General features: G+C 44.9%; 1 protein-coding gene across 1 annotated transcript; it reads right to left on the bottom strand.

The window, feature by feature from the left end:
- Nucleotides 1-5,100: 5,100 nt before the first annotated feature.
- LOC144697702 (putative G-protein coupled receptor 139) lies at nt 5,101-13,063 on the bottom strand. The gene is made up of 2 exons (XM_078569710.1): nt 12,994-13,063; nt 5,101-6,002 (listed from the first exon to the last, which is right to left on the bottom strand). The coding sequence occupies exons 1-2, from the start codon at nt 13,061-13,063 to the stop codon at nt 5,101-5,103; spliced, it is 972 nt and encodes a 323-aa protein (XP_078425836.1).
- Nucleotides 13,064-18,794: the final 5,731 nt, after the last annotated feature.

Raw genomic sequence — 18,794 nt, 5'->3', positions numbered from 1 at the left:
ATCCCGCCATTCCAGGAATCAGTCTGGTAAACCTTCACTGCACTCACCCTATGGCAAGTATATCCTTTCTTAGGTGTGTTAGGGGGAATACAGTAAGAATTTATTGAAAGGGAATTACTTAGAATCTCCAGGCAGACAGTGCCATCAAGTACATTAACAGTTAAGGGTTACCAGATGAACTTTGCACACCCTTAGGGCCTGCAATCACCAAAAAGGCCCTGGAACCTGGACTGGAGATGCAGGGTGAAAACAGGATAGATTAAATGTGCTCTTCAACAGATAAGGAGAGGACAGATGGTCCCAGCTTAGGTAGGGGGAGACGGCTGTGCCTGGGTGAAAGCAGATGTATTCACCTAGAAACAGAGATATCTGTTTAACGTAAACCTATATGTTGACAAGATTGGAATCTGCGCAATGTTCTACACGTGATCAGTGATGTATAAATAAACTGTATACTTGTAATTTGGTCGAGTGCGACCTCAAGCTGATTTGAGGTGGTTTTCTCCTTTCAATTGCTCGAATAAACGATCGTAACCTGCACCTGAACCTCCTGTGGTTCGTTTGTCAAAGATACCACAACAGGTGAGGAGAGCAAAACTGCACACAATAGTCCAGGTGCGATCTCACCAAGGCCCTGTATAGCTGCAGTGAGACATCCTTGCTCCTCTACTCAAGGCCTCTTGCAATGAAAGCCAACAATACACCTGCCTTCTTCAATGCTTGCTGCACCTGCACACTTGCTTTCAATGACTGGTGTACAAGGACACCCAGATCCCTTTGAACATCAACATTCCCCAATCTATCACCATTTAAATAATACTCTGCCATTCTGTGTTTCCTACCAAAGTGGATAACTTCACCAGGGGTCCCCGACTGAGGATATGGGGTAGACCATTTAGGACTGAGATGAGGAGAAATTTCTTCACCCAGAGAGTGATGAACCTGTGGAATTCGTTACCACAGAAAGTAGTTGAGACCAAAACGTCGTATGTTTTCAAGAAGGAGTTAGATATAGCTATTGGGGCGAAAGGGATCAAAAGGTATGGGGAGAAAGCGGGGGCTATTGAGTTAGATGATCAGCCGTGATCATAATGAATGGCAGAGCAGGCTCGAAGGGCCGAATAAGACCATAAGACCATAAGACATAGGAGCAGAAATTAGGCCATTCGGCCCATCGAGTCTGCTCCGCCTGTCAAGCAAAACTGATACGTTTCTCAACCCCATTCCTCTGCCTTCTCCCCGTAACCTTTGATCCCCTTACCAATCAATAACCTATCTATCTCGATCTTAAATACACTCAATGACCTGGCCTCCACAGCCTTCTGTGGCAATAAATTCCATAGATTCACCACTCTCTGGCTAAAGAGGTTTCTTCTCATTTCTGTTCTAAAAGGTCTTCCCTTTACTCTGAGGCTGTGCCCTCGGGTCCTAGTCTCTCCTACTAATGGAAACATCTTCCCCAAGTCCACTCTATCTAGGCCTTTCAGTATTCTGTAAGTTTCAATCAGATGCCCCCTCATCCTTCTAAACTCCATCGAGTATAGACCCAGAGTCCTCAAACGTTCCTCACATGTTAAGCCTTTCATTCCTGGGATCATTCTTGTGAACCTCCTCTGGATCCTCTCCAGGTCCAGGACATCTTTCCAGAGATACGGGGCCTAAATTTGCCCACAATATTCTAAATGTGGTCTGACCAGAGCCTTATAAAGTCTCAGCAGCACATCCCTACTTTTATATTCTAGTCCTTTCTGAATAAATGCCAAAGTTGCATTTGCCTTCCTAACTACCGACTCAACCTGCAAGTTAACCTTAAGAGAATCCTGGACTAGGACTCCCAAGTCCCTTTGCACTCCAGATTTCTGAATTCTCTCCCCATTTAAAAAAGAGTCTATGCCTCTATTCTTCCTACCAAAGTGTATGACCTCACATTTCCCCACGTTGTATTCCATCTGCCACTTCTTTGCTCATTCTCCTAAACTGTCTAAATCCTTCTGCAGCCTCCCTGCCTCCTCAATATTACCTGTCCCTCCACCTATCTTTGTATCATCTGCAAACTTATCCAGAATGCCCTTAGTTCCTTCATCTAGACCATTAATGTATAAAGTGAAAAGTTGTGGTCCCAACACTGACCCCTGCGGAACTTCACTATTCACCGGCTGCCAACCTGAGAAGGACCCCCTTATCCCCACTCTCTGCCTCCTGCCAGACAGCCAATCTTCTATCCATGCTAGTACCTTGCCTCTAACACCATGGGCTCTTATCTTACTGAGCAGCCTCCTGTGCAACACCTTGTCAAAGGCCTTCAGGAAGTCCAAGTAGATAACATCCATTGGCTCCTTTGTCTAACCTGCTCGTTACCTCCTCAATGAATTCTAACTGATTTGTCAGGAATGACCTCCCCTTGATGAAACCATGCTTACTTTGCCCTATTTCACCATGCACTTACAAGTATTCTGAAATCTCATTCTTAATAATGGACTCTAAAATCTTACCAACGACTGAGGTCAGGCTAATCGGCCTGTAATTTCCCGTCTTTTGCCTCACTCCCTTCTTAAACAGGGGGGGTTACATTAGCGATTTTCCAGTCCTCTGGGACCTTCCCTGACTCCAGTGATTCTTGAAAGATCGCCACTAACGTCTCTACTATCTCTTCAGCTATCTCCTTCAAAACTCTGGGGTGTAATCCATCTGGTCCAGGTGATTTATCCACCTTCAGACCTTTCAGTTTTCCTAGCACCTTCTCCTTGGTAATGGCCACCATACTCACCTCTGCCCCCCGAATCTCTTGAACTTTGGGGATGTTGCTCGTGTCTTCCACCGTGAATACTGACGCTAAGTACCTATTCAGTTCCTCCGCCATTTCTTTGTTCCCCACTACTACTTCTCCAGCGTCATTTTCCAGCGGCCCAATGTCCACTTTTGCTTCTCTCTTACCCTTTTTATATCTAAAAAAATCTCTTGCAATCTTCTTTTATATTACTGGCTAGTTTACCCTCATATTTAATCTTCTCCCTCCTTATTTCTTTTTTAGTTGTTCTCTGTTGGTCTTTGTAGGCTTCCCAATCCCCTGGTTTCCCACTGCTCGTCGCTGCATTGTATGCTTTCTCTTTAGCTTTTATGCTGTCCCTGACTTCCCTTGTCAGCCATGGTTGCCTTGTCCTCCCTTTAGTATGGTTCTTCTTCCTAGGGATGAATTTTTGCTGTGTCTCCTAAATTACTCCCAGAAACTCCTGTCATTGCTGTTCCACTGTCTTTCCTGCTAGGCTCATCTCCCAGTCAATTCTAGCCAGCAACTCCCTCATGTCTCTGCAGTTGCCTTTATTTAACTGTAATACCGTTACATCTGATTCCAGCTTTTTCTTCTCAAATTGCAGGGTAAATTCTATCATATTATGGTCACTTCCTCCTACGGGTTCCTTCACCTTAATCTCCCATATCAAATCTGCCTCATTACACATCACTAAATCTAGAATTGCCTGTTCCCTATTGGGCTCCACCACAGGCTGCTCCCAAAATCCATCTCGTAGACATTCCACAAATTCTTTTTCTTGGGATCCACTACCAACCTTATTTTCCCAGTCTAATTGCATATTGAAATCCCCCATGATCACTGTAACCTTGCCTTTCTTACAAGCCTTTTCTATCTACTGGTGTATCTTGTGCCCCACATCCTGACTACTGTTCGGAGGCCTGTACATAACTTATGGTTTTTTTACCTTTGCGGTTCCTCAACTCTACCCACACAGATTCTACATCATCTGACCCTACGTCATTTCTTGCTGTCGATTTAATTTCATTTCTTATTAACAAAGCAACCCCACCCCCTCTGCCAACCTGACTAAATTTTCGATAGGATGTATATCCTTGGATATTTAGCTCCCAGTCCTGATCCCCTTGCAGCCATGTCTCCGTGATGCCCACCACATCATACCTGCCAATTTCAATCTGCGCCACAAGCTCATTTACCTTATTTCTTATACTGCGTGCCTACTCCTGCTCCTAGCTTCTATGTTTCTCTGTTTCACACTTATCCACTTTGCACTGAATCTGCCATGTATTTGTCCACTCACTCAACTTGTCTAAATCGCCTTGTAGCCTCTTAGCATTCTCCTCACCACTGACATTCCCACCTAGTTTTGTGTCATCAGCAAACTTGGAAATATTACATTTGGTTCCCTCATTCAAATCATTGATATAAGTAATTAATCCACCATGAAATACGGTGGCCCTGGTTATAAACATACATCTTAGGAAACAGCCAGTTGATCACGGCTTGTATGCCAGCTCTTTGAATGAGCTATCCAGTTAGTTACATTCACCTACTCATGGTTCAAATCCGCCCTGTTCAAGTAGTTCTCAAATTCTAGTGTGGAAGCTGCTCTTCAACTTCCACCCAGCTTCTTTTCAAGTAGCACATGTCAGATCACAAATCACTGCTTAATAATTCCCCATGTTATCAATTACATTATTTTAAGCATGAGAGGTAAACTTCATGAACATAGAGTTTCAGTAGTGCAGAGCTGTTCCTGACAAAGAACGAAAGGAAAACCAAAGGAAAGGGAAAGAAAGGTAGGAAGGAAGGAAGGAAGGAGGGAAGGCAGGCAAGAAGAAAGGAGAGAAAGATAATAATTCATTCAGCGCCTTTCAACACCCCAAGACGTTCCAAAGTGCTTTAGAACCAATGAAGTATTTTACAGTTGCAATGTCGGACTTTGGCAGAAAATGTTCGCACAGCAAGATTCCAGATAAGTAATGGGACACTTGAACACAAATATGATTTCAGTTGTGTCAGATGAGGGACAAATATTGGCCCAGAACCCTGGGGTGAACTCTTTCTCTGTTTTTTTGATAAACAGTGACAGTGGCTGAATTTAAAATACATCGTGAAAGTGTAGACACCGAAGATCGATCTCATCCAGAAAGAGAGCACCTCCAACCGCTCAGCATTCCTGCGGTGTTGGCCACAGGGGGCTGTCAGCGCTGGAGTTCGGGCCTTACGTCCTTGGAGTGTGGGAACTTGAACCGCCGGATTTCTGATGAAGCTGACAGGTAGTTCCAATCACTGAGTCACTCTGACGAAAGGGGAGGCTTTATTATTTTTTACCGTTTGAAACAACTGGTGAGGGTGGCAAAGAGATACATCATCACTTTCCTCAGCTCCTCTCGGAACTTGTTCTGGGCCACCGCGTAGATGAAGACGTTGTTGCAGGAGCTGAGTAACTGCAGCATGTTGGTTGTCTCTTGAAGGATGTAATCTGGGTCATTGAAATCCAGGCCCGTGAAGTAGGCCTCACCCGGAATCCGCACGTAGAGGAAATGTCCCACATAGGTGACCCACAGGAGGAGGAAGCTGAGGGAGATGGCGAAGAGCAGGACAATGGACCTCTTGCGGTTGATCATCTCCTGGTCTCCGTGGCTCTCGGCGCCCCGGAGCTTCCTGCGGGCTCTGCTGGCCGCTAAGATGTGCCTTACGGTCAAGGCGTTGAGCAGCAGAATGAGGAGGAACGGGAGGAAAGGAGTTAATATGTGGTCAAGCCAGTCGTAGGCCTGCCAGGCAGTGGAGGAATAATAAACTGCTATGATGTCACAGAACCAGGGCACCCCGTCCAGGGTGTACAAAGGCTGGTAGGTGAAATGGAAAGGCACGTTCTTGATGCAGCTCAGGGCACTGACCAGTCCTATAACCAGCAATGCAGTTTTCTTGGTGCAGTATCTGGTCTTCAGGCCATGACAGCAGATGGCCACAAAACGGTCGAAGGTGAAGGCGACCGTCAGCCAGACTGAGCCATCCCGGGTGGCAAAGACCAGCACGGCGCTGAGCTTGCATGCAGGTGTAGTGGACAGGACACTGAACCTAAAGTAAATTCCACCAATCCGGTTGAGGATGACGGCGGTGATTATGACCAGGAAATCGGCCGCCGCTATCGCCATCAGGTAGTAGGTGATGCAACGGGAGAGTCCGCATCGTCCTCGGGCTAGTATTACAATCCCCAGCAAGTTAGCTATGGGAGACACAAATAGAGCTGTTAGCAAGCGGGATCAAAACACCAGCTATTGCCTCACCCAATCTGTTAGTAAAAGCCTCCTCATCCGTCACTTTTACACCTGCAGACTCCCACTATTCCAACACCGTTGGGAATTTTTCGACATCTAATGCTGGATTGAGCGCTTGACAATGCAGGAGGGACAATAATTAATCCCCGCCACAAACTCTGCCCTCTGGTCATTGAGTCAATCCTCGGGGCTAGCTATGCAGCTATACCTGATTCGAAACATATGCTGCTCACGCCCTTATTCATGCCAAGTCCCATCCATCCATCAGTCCGATGCTCGCTGATCTACATTGATTCATAGTTGGACAACGGCTCTGCTTTAATAACCTGATTCTTCAAAATTTCAAACACCTCCACAGTCTCATCATTCCACCCCTTGTAACACCCCAAGGCCTCAGAGACCTCAGCGTACCACCCATTCTGCCTTCTTGTGTATCCCTGATATTAATCGATCCATCAGTGGTGCTAAGGGTTTTGAATGAATATTTTGTCTCCATGTTTACAAAGGAAAGGGAGGATGTAGATATAGTAGTCCAGGAGGAACACTGCGAGATATTGGATGGGATAGTCATAAAGAGAGAGGAAGTACTCGAAGGGTTGAAATCCTTCAAAGTCTATGTCACCAGGGCCAGATGGATTGTTTCCGAGGCTGCTGAAGGACGTCAGGGAGGAGATAGCAGATGCTCTGAGGATGATTTTCCAATTTTCACTAGATACAGGGGAGGTACCGGAGAATTGGAGAAATGCAAACGTAGTTCTATTGTTTAAAAAGGGATGAAAGGAAATGCCAAACAATTATAGGCCAGTTAGTCTTACATCGGTGGTGAGCAAATTAGTAGAATCAATCCTGAGAGATAGGATTAACTGTCATGTGGAAAGGCATGGACTAGTCAGGGATGGTCAACGTGGATTTGTTAAATGATGGTCTTGCCTCAAAAATTTGATTGAATTCTTTGAGGAAGTGACAAGAAGGCTTGATGAAAGTAGTGCAGTGGATGTTGTGTGCAGGGATTTTAGCAAGGCATTTGACAAGGTCCCACCTGGCAGATTGGTCAGGAAAGTAAAAGCCCATGGGATTCAGGGTAATGTGGCAAACTGGATAAAAGGTTGGCTTTGTAACAGGAAACAAAGGGTAATGGTCGAAGGATGCCCTTGCGAATGGAAAGTTGTCTCAAGTGGTGCTCCACAGGGCTCAATGTTGGGACCTTTGCTGTTTGTGTTATATATTAACGATTTGGACGTGAATGTGGGGGGCGCAATTGGGAAATTTGCAGATGATGCAAAGATTGGCCGAGTAGTGGATAGTGTAGAGGATAGCCATAATCTCCAAAACGATATAGATGGGTTGGTGGAGTGGGCGGTAAAGTGGCAGATGAATTTTAACATAGAGAAGTTTGAGGTCATATATTTAGGGAGGTCAAACAGTTACATGGATTAAACAATAAATGGGAATATACTAAGAGGTGTAGATGAAGTGAGAGATCTTGGCGTACAAGTACACAGGTCCATGAAGGCAGCAATTCAAGTAGACAAGGTTGTAAAGAAGGCATATGAAATGCTCTCCTTCATTGGCAGAGGTATAGAATATTAAAGTAATATAATTTTATAATTGTATAAAACACTGGTGAGGCCACCACTGGGGTATTGTGTGCAGTTCTGGTCACCACATTACAGGAAGGACGTAATAGTTCTGGAGAGAGTGCAGAGGAGGTTTACAAGAATGTTGCCAGGGTTAGAAAAGTGTAGCTACGGGGAGAGATTGGATAGGTTGGTGTTGTTTTCCTTCAAACAAAGAAGGCTAAGAGGTGACTTGATTGAGGTGTACAAAATTATGGGGGGAATAGATAGAGTGGAAAGGATAAAATTGTTTTCCTTGGTAAAGAATTCTAGAACCAGGGAAAATAGTTTCAAGACAAGTTGGAAAATGTGAAGGGGGGACATGAGGAAGATCTTTTTTACGCAGAGAGTAGTGGGTGTCTGAAATTCGCTGCCCAAGTTGGTGGTGGAGGCAGAAACTCTAAACTCTTTTAAAAAGTACCTGGATCTGCACCTTAAGTGCTGTAAGGCGCAGGGCTATGGGCCGGGTGCAGGAATGTGGGATAAGAAAGGGCACCTGGGTGTCCACGGGCTTGTATGGACAAGATGGACCGAATGGCCTCCTTCTGTGCTGTAACTTTTCTACGGTTCTAATAGCATCAGCTGTCAAGGCCCTAATCTCAATCGATGGTTCCGTCACTCCTTCTTTCTTTGGAACCTTTCTTATCACCTGTCCCTTGATCAAACTTTTGATCGTCGACCACAATATCTCCTTATGTCATTCTGTATCAAATTTGCTTGTTAAAGTTCCTCTGATGCATCCCCACCATAGGTACTACGATGGTTGACGTAAAACAGCAAATCCATCATCTCAGGAGAGATGAGCAATACATGTTGACCTCGCCAACACCAGCTACATCCCATGAATAAAAAAATATTTAATTATGCAAAATGAAATTCAGCTGCACCAAGCCTATCAGCGCAAGTCAAACTGCATAACAGATTAAAAAATCTATTTTCATCCTCACTCAGCTCTGTCAAACGTTTCTATTATAAATTTCGAAGACCACATTAACAATGGGGAGTGCCCAGTGGGAACTCACTCCACTGTAGCTATTGTATCCTTCCAGAGGTCGCATTGTGGATTAACGTAATTACTGAACAAATGTTTATATCACAATGCATCTAATATTTTGGTTGCGCTGTAATAAATCATCCTCCGATATTGTAATAAGCTCAATGCACCAACATTTTCCATTTTACTGCACTAATGAACGTTATTATTCGGCGTGACAGAGAAAACACTAGGTCGCTATTAACTACATTAAAATAAAATCTAATGTTAAACACTATAACAGATCATTGCGCATGCAATGCTACTTATTACAATTCATATTTCAGAAATCTAACAAAAGTTGTTCTATAAGCAATAATACGTTGAATATAATCTTGTAATGCTCCCATCCGTAAGTGCTAACAATGCACTGTAATTGACCATAATGCAGCATAATATCCTAAAATGTGCATGTATTGGAACCTGGTTGAAGTCCCTTACACTTAGAGAGCCATGAATATTAGAAAAAAAATCAGTTCTATCCTGAAAGGGAAGAGACAAGTTTCCTGAAGATGTCCAAAAAAAGCGGTCCATTTCTTACCCGGGACACCAATAGCAGCGAGGGTGGGATAGTAAATAGCAAAAAAGAGTCCTTTCACCGGTCCGTGCATCGTGCTTTAGAAACCAACGAGCTTCTCCAAGCTCCAGACCCCAGTTCTGCAACGGTTTCAAAACATCCCTCATTTATTCCGAGTGGGAGTCTCCAGAGGGGCAATTAAGTTACAACATTGCAGCTCGCTGAACAAACAGATGAACTCGCTGTTCCACGCCTACCATTTGTAACATTGGCGAGGTGGATGATTCCATTATGGTGCAGGCGAATTGCTGGCTGCAAACTCTGCGGCCCCACCCCCTCAGCCATGTCTGGCCTTGTCCCTGAAATGGAGCCTCTGAGCTCCTGTCTCTAACCTAAAACAATCTCTTCCCATCTCTGACACCAATAACCATCACAAACCGACCGACTCCCACAGCTACCTCGACTACAGCTCCTCACACCCCGCTTCCTGTAAGGACTCCACCCCATTCTCTCAGTTCCTTCACCTCCGTCGCAACTATTCTGATGATGCCACTTTCAAAAACAGTTCCTCTGACATGTCTTCCTTCTTCCTAAACCAAGGTCTTCTACCCACGGTGGTTGACAGGGCCCTCAACCGTGTCCAGCCCATCTCCCGCGTATCCACCCTCACACCTTCCTCTCCCTACCAGAAACATGATAGAGTCCCCCTTGTCCTCACTTATCACCCCACCAGCCTCTGCATTCAAAGGATCATCCTCCGCCATTTCCGCCATCTCCAGCATGATGCCACCACCAAACACATCTTTCCTTCACCCCCCCTGGCGGCATTCCGCAGGGATCGTTCCCTCCGGGGCACCCTGGTCCACTCTTCCATCACCCCCTACATCTCACCCCCTCCCACGGCACCTTCCCATGCAACTGCAGAAGGTGTAACACCTGCCCCTTCACTTCCCCTCTCATCACCGTCCAAGGGCCCAAACACTTGCACTTCCCTCAATAATTTAGTCTACTGCATTCGTTGCTCCCAATGCCGTTTCCTCTACATTGGAGAGACCAAATGCAGACTGGATGATAGCTTTGCAGAACACCTTCGGTCTGTCCGCAAGCATTACCCAGACCTCCCTGTCGCTTGCCATTTCAAAACTCCACCCTGCTCTCATGCCCACATGTCCATCCTTGGCCTGCTGCATTGTTCCAGTGAAGCTCAACGCGCACTGGAGGAACAGCACCTCATCTTCCGACTTGGCACTTTACAGCCTTCCGGTCTGAATATTGAGTTCAACAATTTTAGATCATGAACTCACTCCTCCATCCCCACCCTTTTTCCAATTTCCCCACCCCCTTTTTTTCCAATAATTTATATAGATTTTTCTTTTCCCACCTATTTCCATTATTTTTAAATGTATTTCCATCCATTGTTTTACCGCTATCTTTTAGCCTTTTTCGATTCCTTCACCCCACCCCACCCCCACTAGGGCTGTCTGTACCTTGCTTGTCCTGATTTCTACCCTTAATTAGCACATTCCTTAGATAATATCACCACCTTCAACACCTCTTTCTCCTTTTGTCTGTGACATCTTTTGGTTATCTCCACCTATCACTGGCCCTTTATCCAGCTCTACTTGTCCCACCTCCCCGTAAACCAGCTTATATTTCACCTCTTTTACTTAGTTCTGTTGAAGGGTCATTCGGACTCGAAACGTTAACTGTGCTCCTCTCCGGAGATGCTGCCAGACCTGCTGAGTTTTTCCAGGTATTTTTGTTTTTGTTTTGGATTTCCAGCATCCGCAGTTTTTTGCTTTTATCCTTTTGGCACTCTGAATCCAACGCGACGAAGTGTACACCAAACCAAAACTGCAACTGCCTTCTTGCTTGGGGATTTAAACATCAGGAGCGCTCCTGATTCCTACTAGCCTTCTCTGCTCCCACAGCTTCTGTTAGGAGTCTGGTCCCACAGCTGATTCCCAGCTCTTGGCGGATGTTTTATCTCTTCCTGTCCCAAACTGACTGACTGCTGGCGGCTACAAGATTAATTCCCTTCTGTCTGTTCTCAAACGGAACTGCCTGTTTTCTGAGCAAACACCCATTTAACGTAAACCATTAAAAGTTCTACCCCAAACGCCCATTTCCATTAAATCATGGAATGCTTTGGGATGGAACAATTTATATCTCTAATGGATATAATTGCCCTCTCTCCAGACTCCCTGGCACACTAGCAGATCCAGAGATGGGTCACCTCTTGCTTAACTTATTTTTTCTCTATCTACTGTGATCTTACAACATAAACACAGGATGCACTTTATGTGTGTTAAACCCAAGCTTGTTTGAGCTGCACTTACATCAGTGTTGTTTTGTCAGTTTCTTAACTAGATGCACCGTTTTACTACAATTAAATCTTAATCCCTAAAATGAGCAGTTATATTCTAAATCATATTAATTATGAACTAAATATTCGCAGCAGAATGTCCCATCCAATCTGTTACACAATATTTCCTCATCCGTCCTTTGCCAGCTCAAGAATCAGACTACACCAAAGCCGTTGCTAACTGTTCCACACCCAATTCTGGATTAAATATTTGTCTGTACAGAAAACATCTCCTGCAGTTACAGCCACGAACCCTCCTGTCTGATCGCTGAGTCGTTCCCTCTGGTTGTCCATCCTCTGAGGCTTGAGACCCTTTAAAATCTTGGCGTCTTGTTTGACCATGAAATGATCTTCCAAACGCCTCACTCGCCATATCGATCAGAAGCACCAACGCTGCATATTTCCACCTTTCTAATGTAATATCGCCAGTAATATCGCCCTTCTCCAACGCTTCCTTAGCTAAGGCGCTGCTGAAAGCCTTATATATGCCCTTGTTACATCTAGACCTCAAGCAATTGGAAATGTCCCCTGGACAGCGCCTCACTTTGCATCGTCAGCAAAGGTAAGCTCAAACAAAACATTTGCTGATCGTGCACTTACTCACACCAAGTCCAGCTCTTCCATCAGTCCAAAACTCGCTGACGTACTCCCTTTGCTCCCAGTGCAGCAATGCCTCCATTGGAATATTCTCATGTTGCTTTTCAAACCACTCCACTGCCTCGCCACTCCTAATCTCTGGATCTTTATGCAGCACTACAGCCATCTGAGATTTCAGCGTACCTACAGCTCTGCCCTCTCGTACACCCTGATATTAATCGCTCCACCAATATATTATGTCTTTAGCTGACGAGTCCCTAATCTCTGAAATTCCTTTCCTCAAAGCTACAACTGTTTCCTTCTTTACGACGCTCCGTATCTCTTTGATCATACATTTACTTCCCGGCCCTAATATATGCCTAGGTGCTTCGGTGTCAATGTGTTTGCAAAGCTTCTGTGAAGCAGCATCATACTGCAGTGTTCGAAGAAGAAATTGCACAACTCCTCTTTCTCAGGTGGAAATGGGAGACGGGCAATAAACAATGACCTTTCCAGCGACAGCGACAATCCCTGAATGAATAGAAAATATAATTAGCCATAATAAAAGGCACACGTACACAACGCAAAATAAATAATAGATTCAAATTCTTGCATCTCCACTCACCTATGTGAAGCGTTTCTATAACTAATTCATGTGAACACATTAACAACGGGACCTGCCCATTGGGAACTCACTGTACTCTAACTGTTAAAATCCTTCCATACATGGCACTGTAGATTCGTCTAATCGCTGAATGTATTTAAGATCGCATTGCATCTAATATAATTATTGCAAAGAAAGTAAAGAATTTATTTGGGATCCATAACTTACCTGGGACACCAACAGCGGCGAGGATGGGATAGTAAATGGCATAGAGAGGGCCATTCGCTGGTCCGTGCATCGCCTTTCAGAAAGTGAGGGAACTCTCCAAGCTGCACAACTTAGCTCTGTGACACAATCAAAGCGTGCCTCATTTCTTCCCTGTGATAGTCTCCAGAGGGTCAATTACATTACAACATGCACCTTAGTTACACTTTGTTGAACAAACAAATTATCTCACGGATTCATGCCCATCATCTGTAACACTGGCAACGTGGGTGATTCTATCATCTTTGTGGGAAAAGTGCAGGTTGGAAATTCTGTGGTCACCCCTCCCCCAAAGCATGCATTGACGTCACCATGAAGCAGAAGCCATGATGGTAGATACTGAGCTCAGGTCCTATCTCTAACATAAAACCGTCTCTTCCCACCTCTGCCATGTTCCTAATTATTTTGTGTTTTTTGAATTTCAGTTATTTCGTGTATTTGGCTTATTGGTAAGTGTTTTAGTATTTAATTCTTTAATTTTATTTAAATATTTATATTAATTTACAGTTTGGTCATTGGAAATAACGATTAGCTTACATGGAAGAACATCTGAGGGGCAGACCATTGCATGCTAATCCTGCACCATTTGGGAACTGCAGTACGTTTCATGTATCCTGCTAAAATACATGTCCAGAAATTTTCTCCAAATGCTCAAATACAAACTCAGAGCTAATCGTAAAGGGACAAGTGGCACATGCCCTGTTGTATTATAAACAGAGGCACGGTAATGGGGAGTAATAACTGAGATGTGGTTTAGAAGTAATAGTACCAAGTGTAGTGGCGCCAGAGACATAGTCAATGCAACGTAGAAAAAATGTAGAAAGATAGAAGTAATAACTGAGAGAGAGAGAGAGCCCAATGGAACCAGAACAACGACAGTGGGTAGTGCAATATTAAAATGGGCCTGGGCTGGTGCAGCAGCAATTAAGGCACGGCCTAATGTAATATAAACTCAGATATAGTCGAATGCAGTAATTGATGTATAGCCTAATCGAAATAATGAAAAATGAGTTTGAGCTATTTTAATTCAGAGACATGGATACATCAAGTAATTGCTGGGTCATGCCTTAAAGAAAGAGAGCAACATGCAGCAGTAACAAAGACAGTGTGATTGTAATGTAGTGCGGTAATAACAGAGACATGGCCCTGTCCGCATCCCCCCTGTCAGTTTTCTGGAGCCTTTGACTACGGCCTGTTCACAAGGGTAATTTGGTCTGAGTGTTTTGCTGGTTCAGAGACAGTTTATACACAATGAGCAGATTCCACAAGATGGTGAGTAATCTTTAAAAGAAGCAACAAGGACTAAGTTACTCCAATGTCCATTGCCCTTCGGTGTGTCGCTTCATTCTCTGTCCCTGCAGCTGTAACCTCTGTAACCTAAAGGCCTAGAAAGCAAAAGTTACTCATTAAGAACATATTTTACATGTAATTTGCAGAAGGGAAGGGTGAGGACAGCATTCGGTTAAATGACCGGGAGAGTTTATTCTGTGTGTACATTGTGTACTCCTGTATGGATATTGACAATGTGACTGGGCTGTTTCTGTTTGGAGCCTGGTCCTCAGTTGCTGGCCTGAGGGAAGCTGCCGGGTCTCAGGCGCCTACTTCAGGATCAGATGTTTAACCGAGATTCCGTTAGCCCGTTCAGTGAGATGTTGAAGAATCCCGGGCACAATTGGACTAAGTTAAAAGCAAAACACTGAGGACGATGGAAATCTGAGATAAAAACACAACATGCTACAAATTCTCAGCAGGTCTGGCAGCATCTGTGAGAGAAACAGAGTTAATGTTTCGATTCCAGTGTGACTGTTTTGAAGATCTAATTTCGGCTCGGAACGTTAACTCGCTTTCTCTCACCAGTGGAAATAGAGCGGTGGCGGGGTGGGTGTGTTTGGTGTGGAGATGGTGCATGAGATTTTCCCGGTATTGTCGGCCAGATTTCTGCTCTCAACAGACAAAAACACGTGGACCGAGCTCCCAGCTCATTACTGTGGGGGAAAGGGAGGGTCGTTCTCCCACTCCCACCTCCGTCCCCTGTCAATCAGGCTAATGTGGGAGGGGATTTCACATCTGCTTCGCAGATCCTACGATGTGAGTGAAACTGCCGATTCTTGCCTTTTGATAATCATTCCTGCCTGGCTGAATTATTGTGCAGCCCTTTCCCCATCTCCACTCTCCGAATCTAGGCTCATTTGAACAAAGCTGGCACATAGTGTCTATTTGATCAGAGTACTATGCTGGTTCAGGGACGATATATCGAAAATGAACACACTTCACGAGATAGTGATTGCGCCCTTTAAAACACAGAGTTCCCTCAATGTTCATTGTCCCTTTTCAGTGACTGTTAAATGTTTCCTGACACCATTCACAAAGCAGTGTTTCCACCTTGCAATACCAAGTCTAGGGGAACCATTCCCGCCACTATCCCTAACCATGTAACTATCTCCGTTATAAGGACACGGACTACAGGTCTTAAAGCTCCACTGGGTAGGCAGATAAGTGGGGTAAGGTGATCCTAGGAATGACAGCCGATTCAAAAGAGTGGAGATTAGAACCAAGTTGTTCTCATCTCAACTTCCCTTTTACAGAGCTGACAGCAACAATGCGGTCACCCAACATGTGGGTTGTGTGGGGCGGGGGCAGGAGCAATTCTGACAGATTGAAATAAACACATTTCATCTCATTCCCAAATCATGGTTGCAATCTGAATTTTGAAAGAAATCCGATTTGATTACTTCCTGTTTGAAAATATATTTCAGATCTGAGCCATGGAGATTCTATCACTTAGATAATGTCCTCAAATGTTAAGACATAGGAGAAGCAGCTGTTTCACCTACGACATTATATGGAAGGGTTTCTTTTTTCGTTGCACTAGCTTATCCAGATCGGGCTGTATTCGGAGAGCCGTCTCGCTCCTGCCTGCAGGTAATCGATGAGACAGACAGCAGCAAGGGTACGGTTCAGGCAGTCACCCCTCTGCCTCTGAGGGGAGAAAGTGGACTCCAAGAGCTGATCAGAAGCAGGGCTGACAGTCGGAATTTATGAGGAAAAGGAACTCTACTCCCGTACTTTGTGCTGTGCCTGAGAACTCCTGTCTCTTCGAGTTTGTATAGAATCTCGGTCAGTTGCAGCCACAATGTTCAGCGGCGCTGTCAGCCGCTCAAACACAAACCGAGATGAAACCACCGTTAAGCTATAATCACTCCACATCCGATAGCTTTCTCCACCTCTATAGGCAGATCAGCATTCCGGGTAAACTCCAAGGTACTTGAGATAATTCTCAAGATTTCCCAAACCGGCTCTTTGTTGATTTGAGCAAGGACAACGACAGAAATACAACTCTTTGATAAACAAACCTGACAATCTTTGTTCTCCGTGCGCTTGGGATCAGACTAACTCCGCTGATAAAAGCACCAAAGAAGACTGTGCGCAAAAAACTGGCGGAGGCATTTTTTAAGGGGTCTTGACTTTTATCTGACGCGGTACCTCACTCCACAGTAATAGACCGGCACGCCCTCCACACTCAGGCTACTTATTTTGAGTTAGCCATTGTTCTGAGGCTGGTCAGCAGCCAACAGATATTGTCCTGATATTTCATCTTCTTTGAATGCTGCCACTTTGGTAATTATTCAGCTTGGATGCTGTGCCTGTTTCTGTCGATACTATTGCATGTTGTTTATAATCTGGCCCGTATATTCGCAATCCAACTGCACCGAAGCTCCTTCTAACACTGTTAACGCCACCAGTGACTGAGTTACTGGATCTACAAATAGTCAGCCTGTAAATGTAGAGGAACAAAAGAGCAGGAAGTTAAAAAGGATCGATCTAAACCTGTGCTTATCTGTATGAGCGTTTGTAAATTCCCATTCACCAGGCTTGCATCAATCCGCTAAACTGTCTTGATGAACCTAATTCTATACCTACTGCCCAACAGCGCCGCCAGTATTATCAGAAACATGTCTGACTGAATCTCTCTCATTGAATGTGAATGGAATGAGCCAGAGATTGAGAAAGAGAGAGGGAACCCCGGCTCTGTTCAGCTCATCGTTCCACCCGCACACTGCAGGGGGCCAGGCCCATTGTGACCTCACTCAGGAAATCATTACAATTGGTTTTGGTCTTCATCTCACGTGACTTTCGAAAGAACATGCTTGGGCTCGGCGCCCTCTGCTGGTGGATTCTGTTCAATCCGGTTTAGAATGGGGGCATTAATTGGGTTTAATGTAGTCAGATATGTGAATATACTAGTTAAACTGGGGTTGTTCTTATTATATATTCCTGCTGAATTCTCGACCTGAAGGTAGGTCCGATCCACTGCACCACCACGGGTAGAACAAGGAGGCAGGCCCCAAATCCACCCCAGGAATTGAACACCGTTCTGGCCTTCAAACCTACAGAGCCAACCGTCCGCCCTCCTTCCAAGGAGTCCGAGGCAGGGAAGCTACCCACTGCCCACAAGACCACCTCCCTTAGATCAAAGGGAGTAAAGGAGAGACTGAACTGAGGTGCTCAATTTTTTGTGAGTTCGTTAGTGTAGATCGCGCATAACTGTTTCCAATTGCAGAACATTAGATAACACGGGTTATCCTATTTGGAAGGGAAAAGTAGCTCGGAAAGATTCGATTAATTTGTTACACTGCGATTTGTTAAACTCTGGAAGGTGGAAGAAGATTCAATAGTAACTTTAAGAAGGAAATTGTATGTAACTAGAATGGGAAAATGCCAGGCTATGTAGAAAATGTGGGCGTTGAAAGCCGAACCGGATAATTCTTTCAAAGCCTCTCCGGCATCACAGACCGAGTGACCTCATTCGGTGTTCTAAGATTCCATGTTTCTAGTGCCTCCCTGTCCCCCACACTTATTCTCACTCATTTAAACAGTGAGCAGGTGCAGGATGGTCACAGGCTTCTGGGGATTCAATCGTCGCTGCTTCCGCTTCATCAGTTCCGGGTGCAGCCGACAGTCACCGCACACTTCATTCAATGTTCAGTCTGCGGTATCCCTGCCCACAGCTCCAGCTCGCTCTGAACCGATCGTGCTCTTGGAGACATTGCTGCAGCTGGTCAATTCCTGTCATTGGTTGGATCAGCAGTGCAGTGGGGCGGGGATTTGTATTTCTGCTCCGACAGAGGGTGTGTCGCAATGCAGAGTTACAGACTCAGGAAGTATCATGGGGAACCATCTCACCCCGCTCCTCATCATTATATCACTTCTCAGTCAGTATTTCCTCCCCAGTAAAACTCCATTCTCCTCCTGACTGCTGTAACCCAGATATTATTGTTGGTAAAATAATAGTGATGGCGGTGATGGTGGTTATGTTGAACAACACGAGGCTGATGCTGATTGTGATTTTATTATTATTCCTGTTAGAATGGGGCCACCAAGACAAGGTGGAACAACTGATCCTGAAATAACGGTTGAAGAAGAAAGTAACGTCACATTAGCTTTGAAAACCAGCGATTGGAACCCTTATGTGTACTGGTACTGTCAGCACCCCGGGAAACCTACTACGTACATGTTTCATCTTATTGGCGACAATGTGCACAGGAACAACGACCTCAATGACCGGTTTTCTTCTACGTTTAAAAAATATCAAGGTTAATGAGCGAACGATCAGTAACACATTGATCCCTGACAGAGCCGTGTATTTCTGTGCCATTGACCCCACACTGCCGCAAAGATGTAGGAGATTGCGTACCAAAACCGTCACTGGCAGTTACAATAATTCAGTGTCTACGGTGAGAGTGACGGGGAGATTCTTAAAATTA

This window comes from Cetorhinus maximus, chromosome 23 (assembly GCF_964194155.1).
Source record: "Cetorhinus maximus chromosome 23, sCetMax3.hap1.1, whole genome shotgun sequence".
Classification (NCBI taxonomy): domain Eukaryota; kingdom Metazoa; phylum Chordata; class Chondrichthyes; order Lamniformes; family Cetorhinidae; genus Cetorhinus; species Cetorhinus maximus.
Note: the sequence above shows the minus strand (reverse complement) of the source record. Positions and strands in the feature narration are given on the sequence as shown.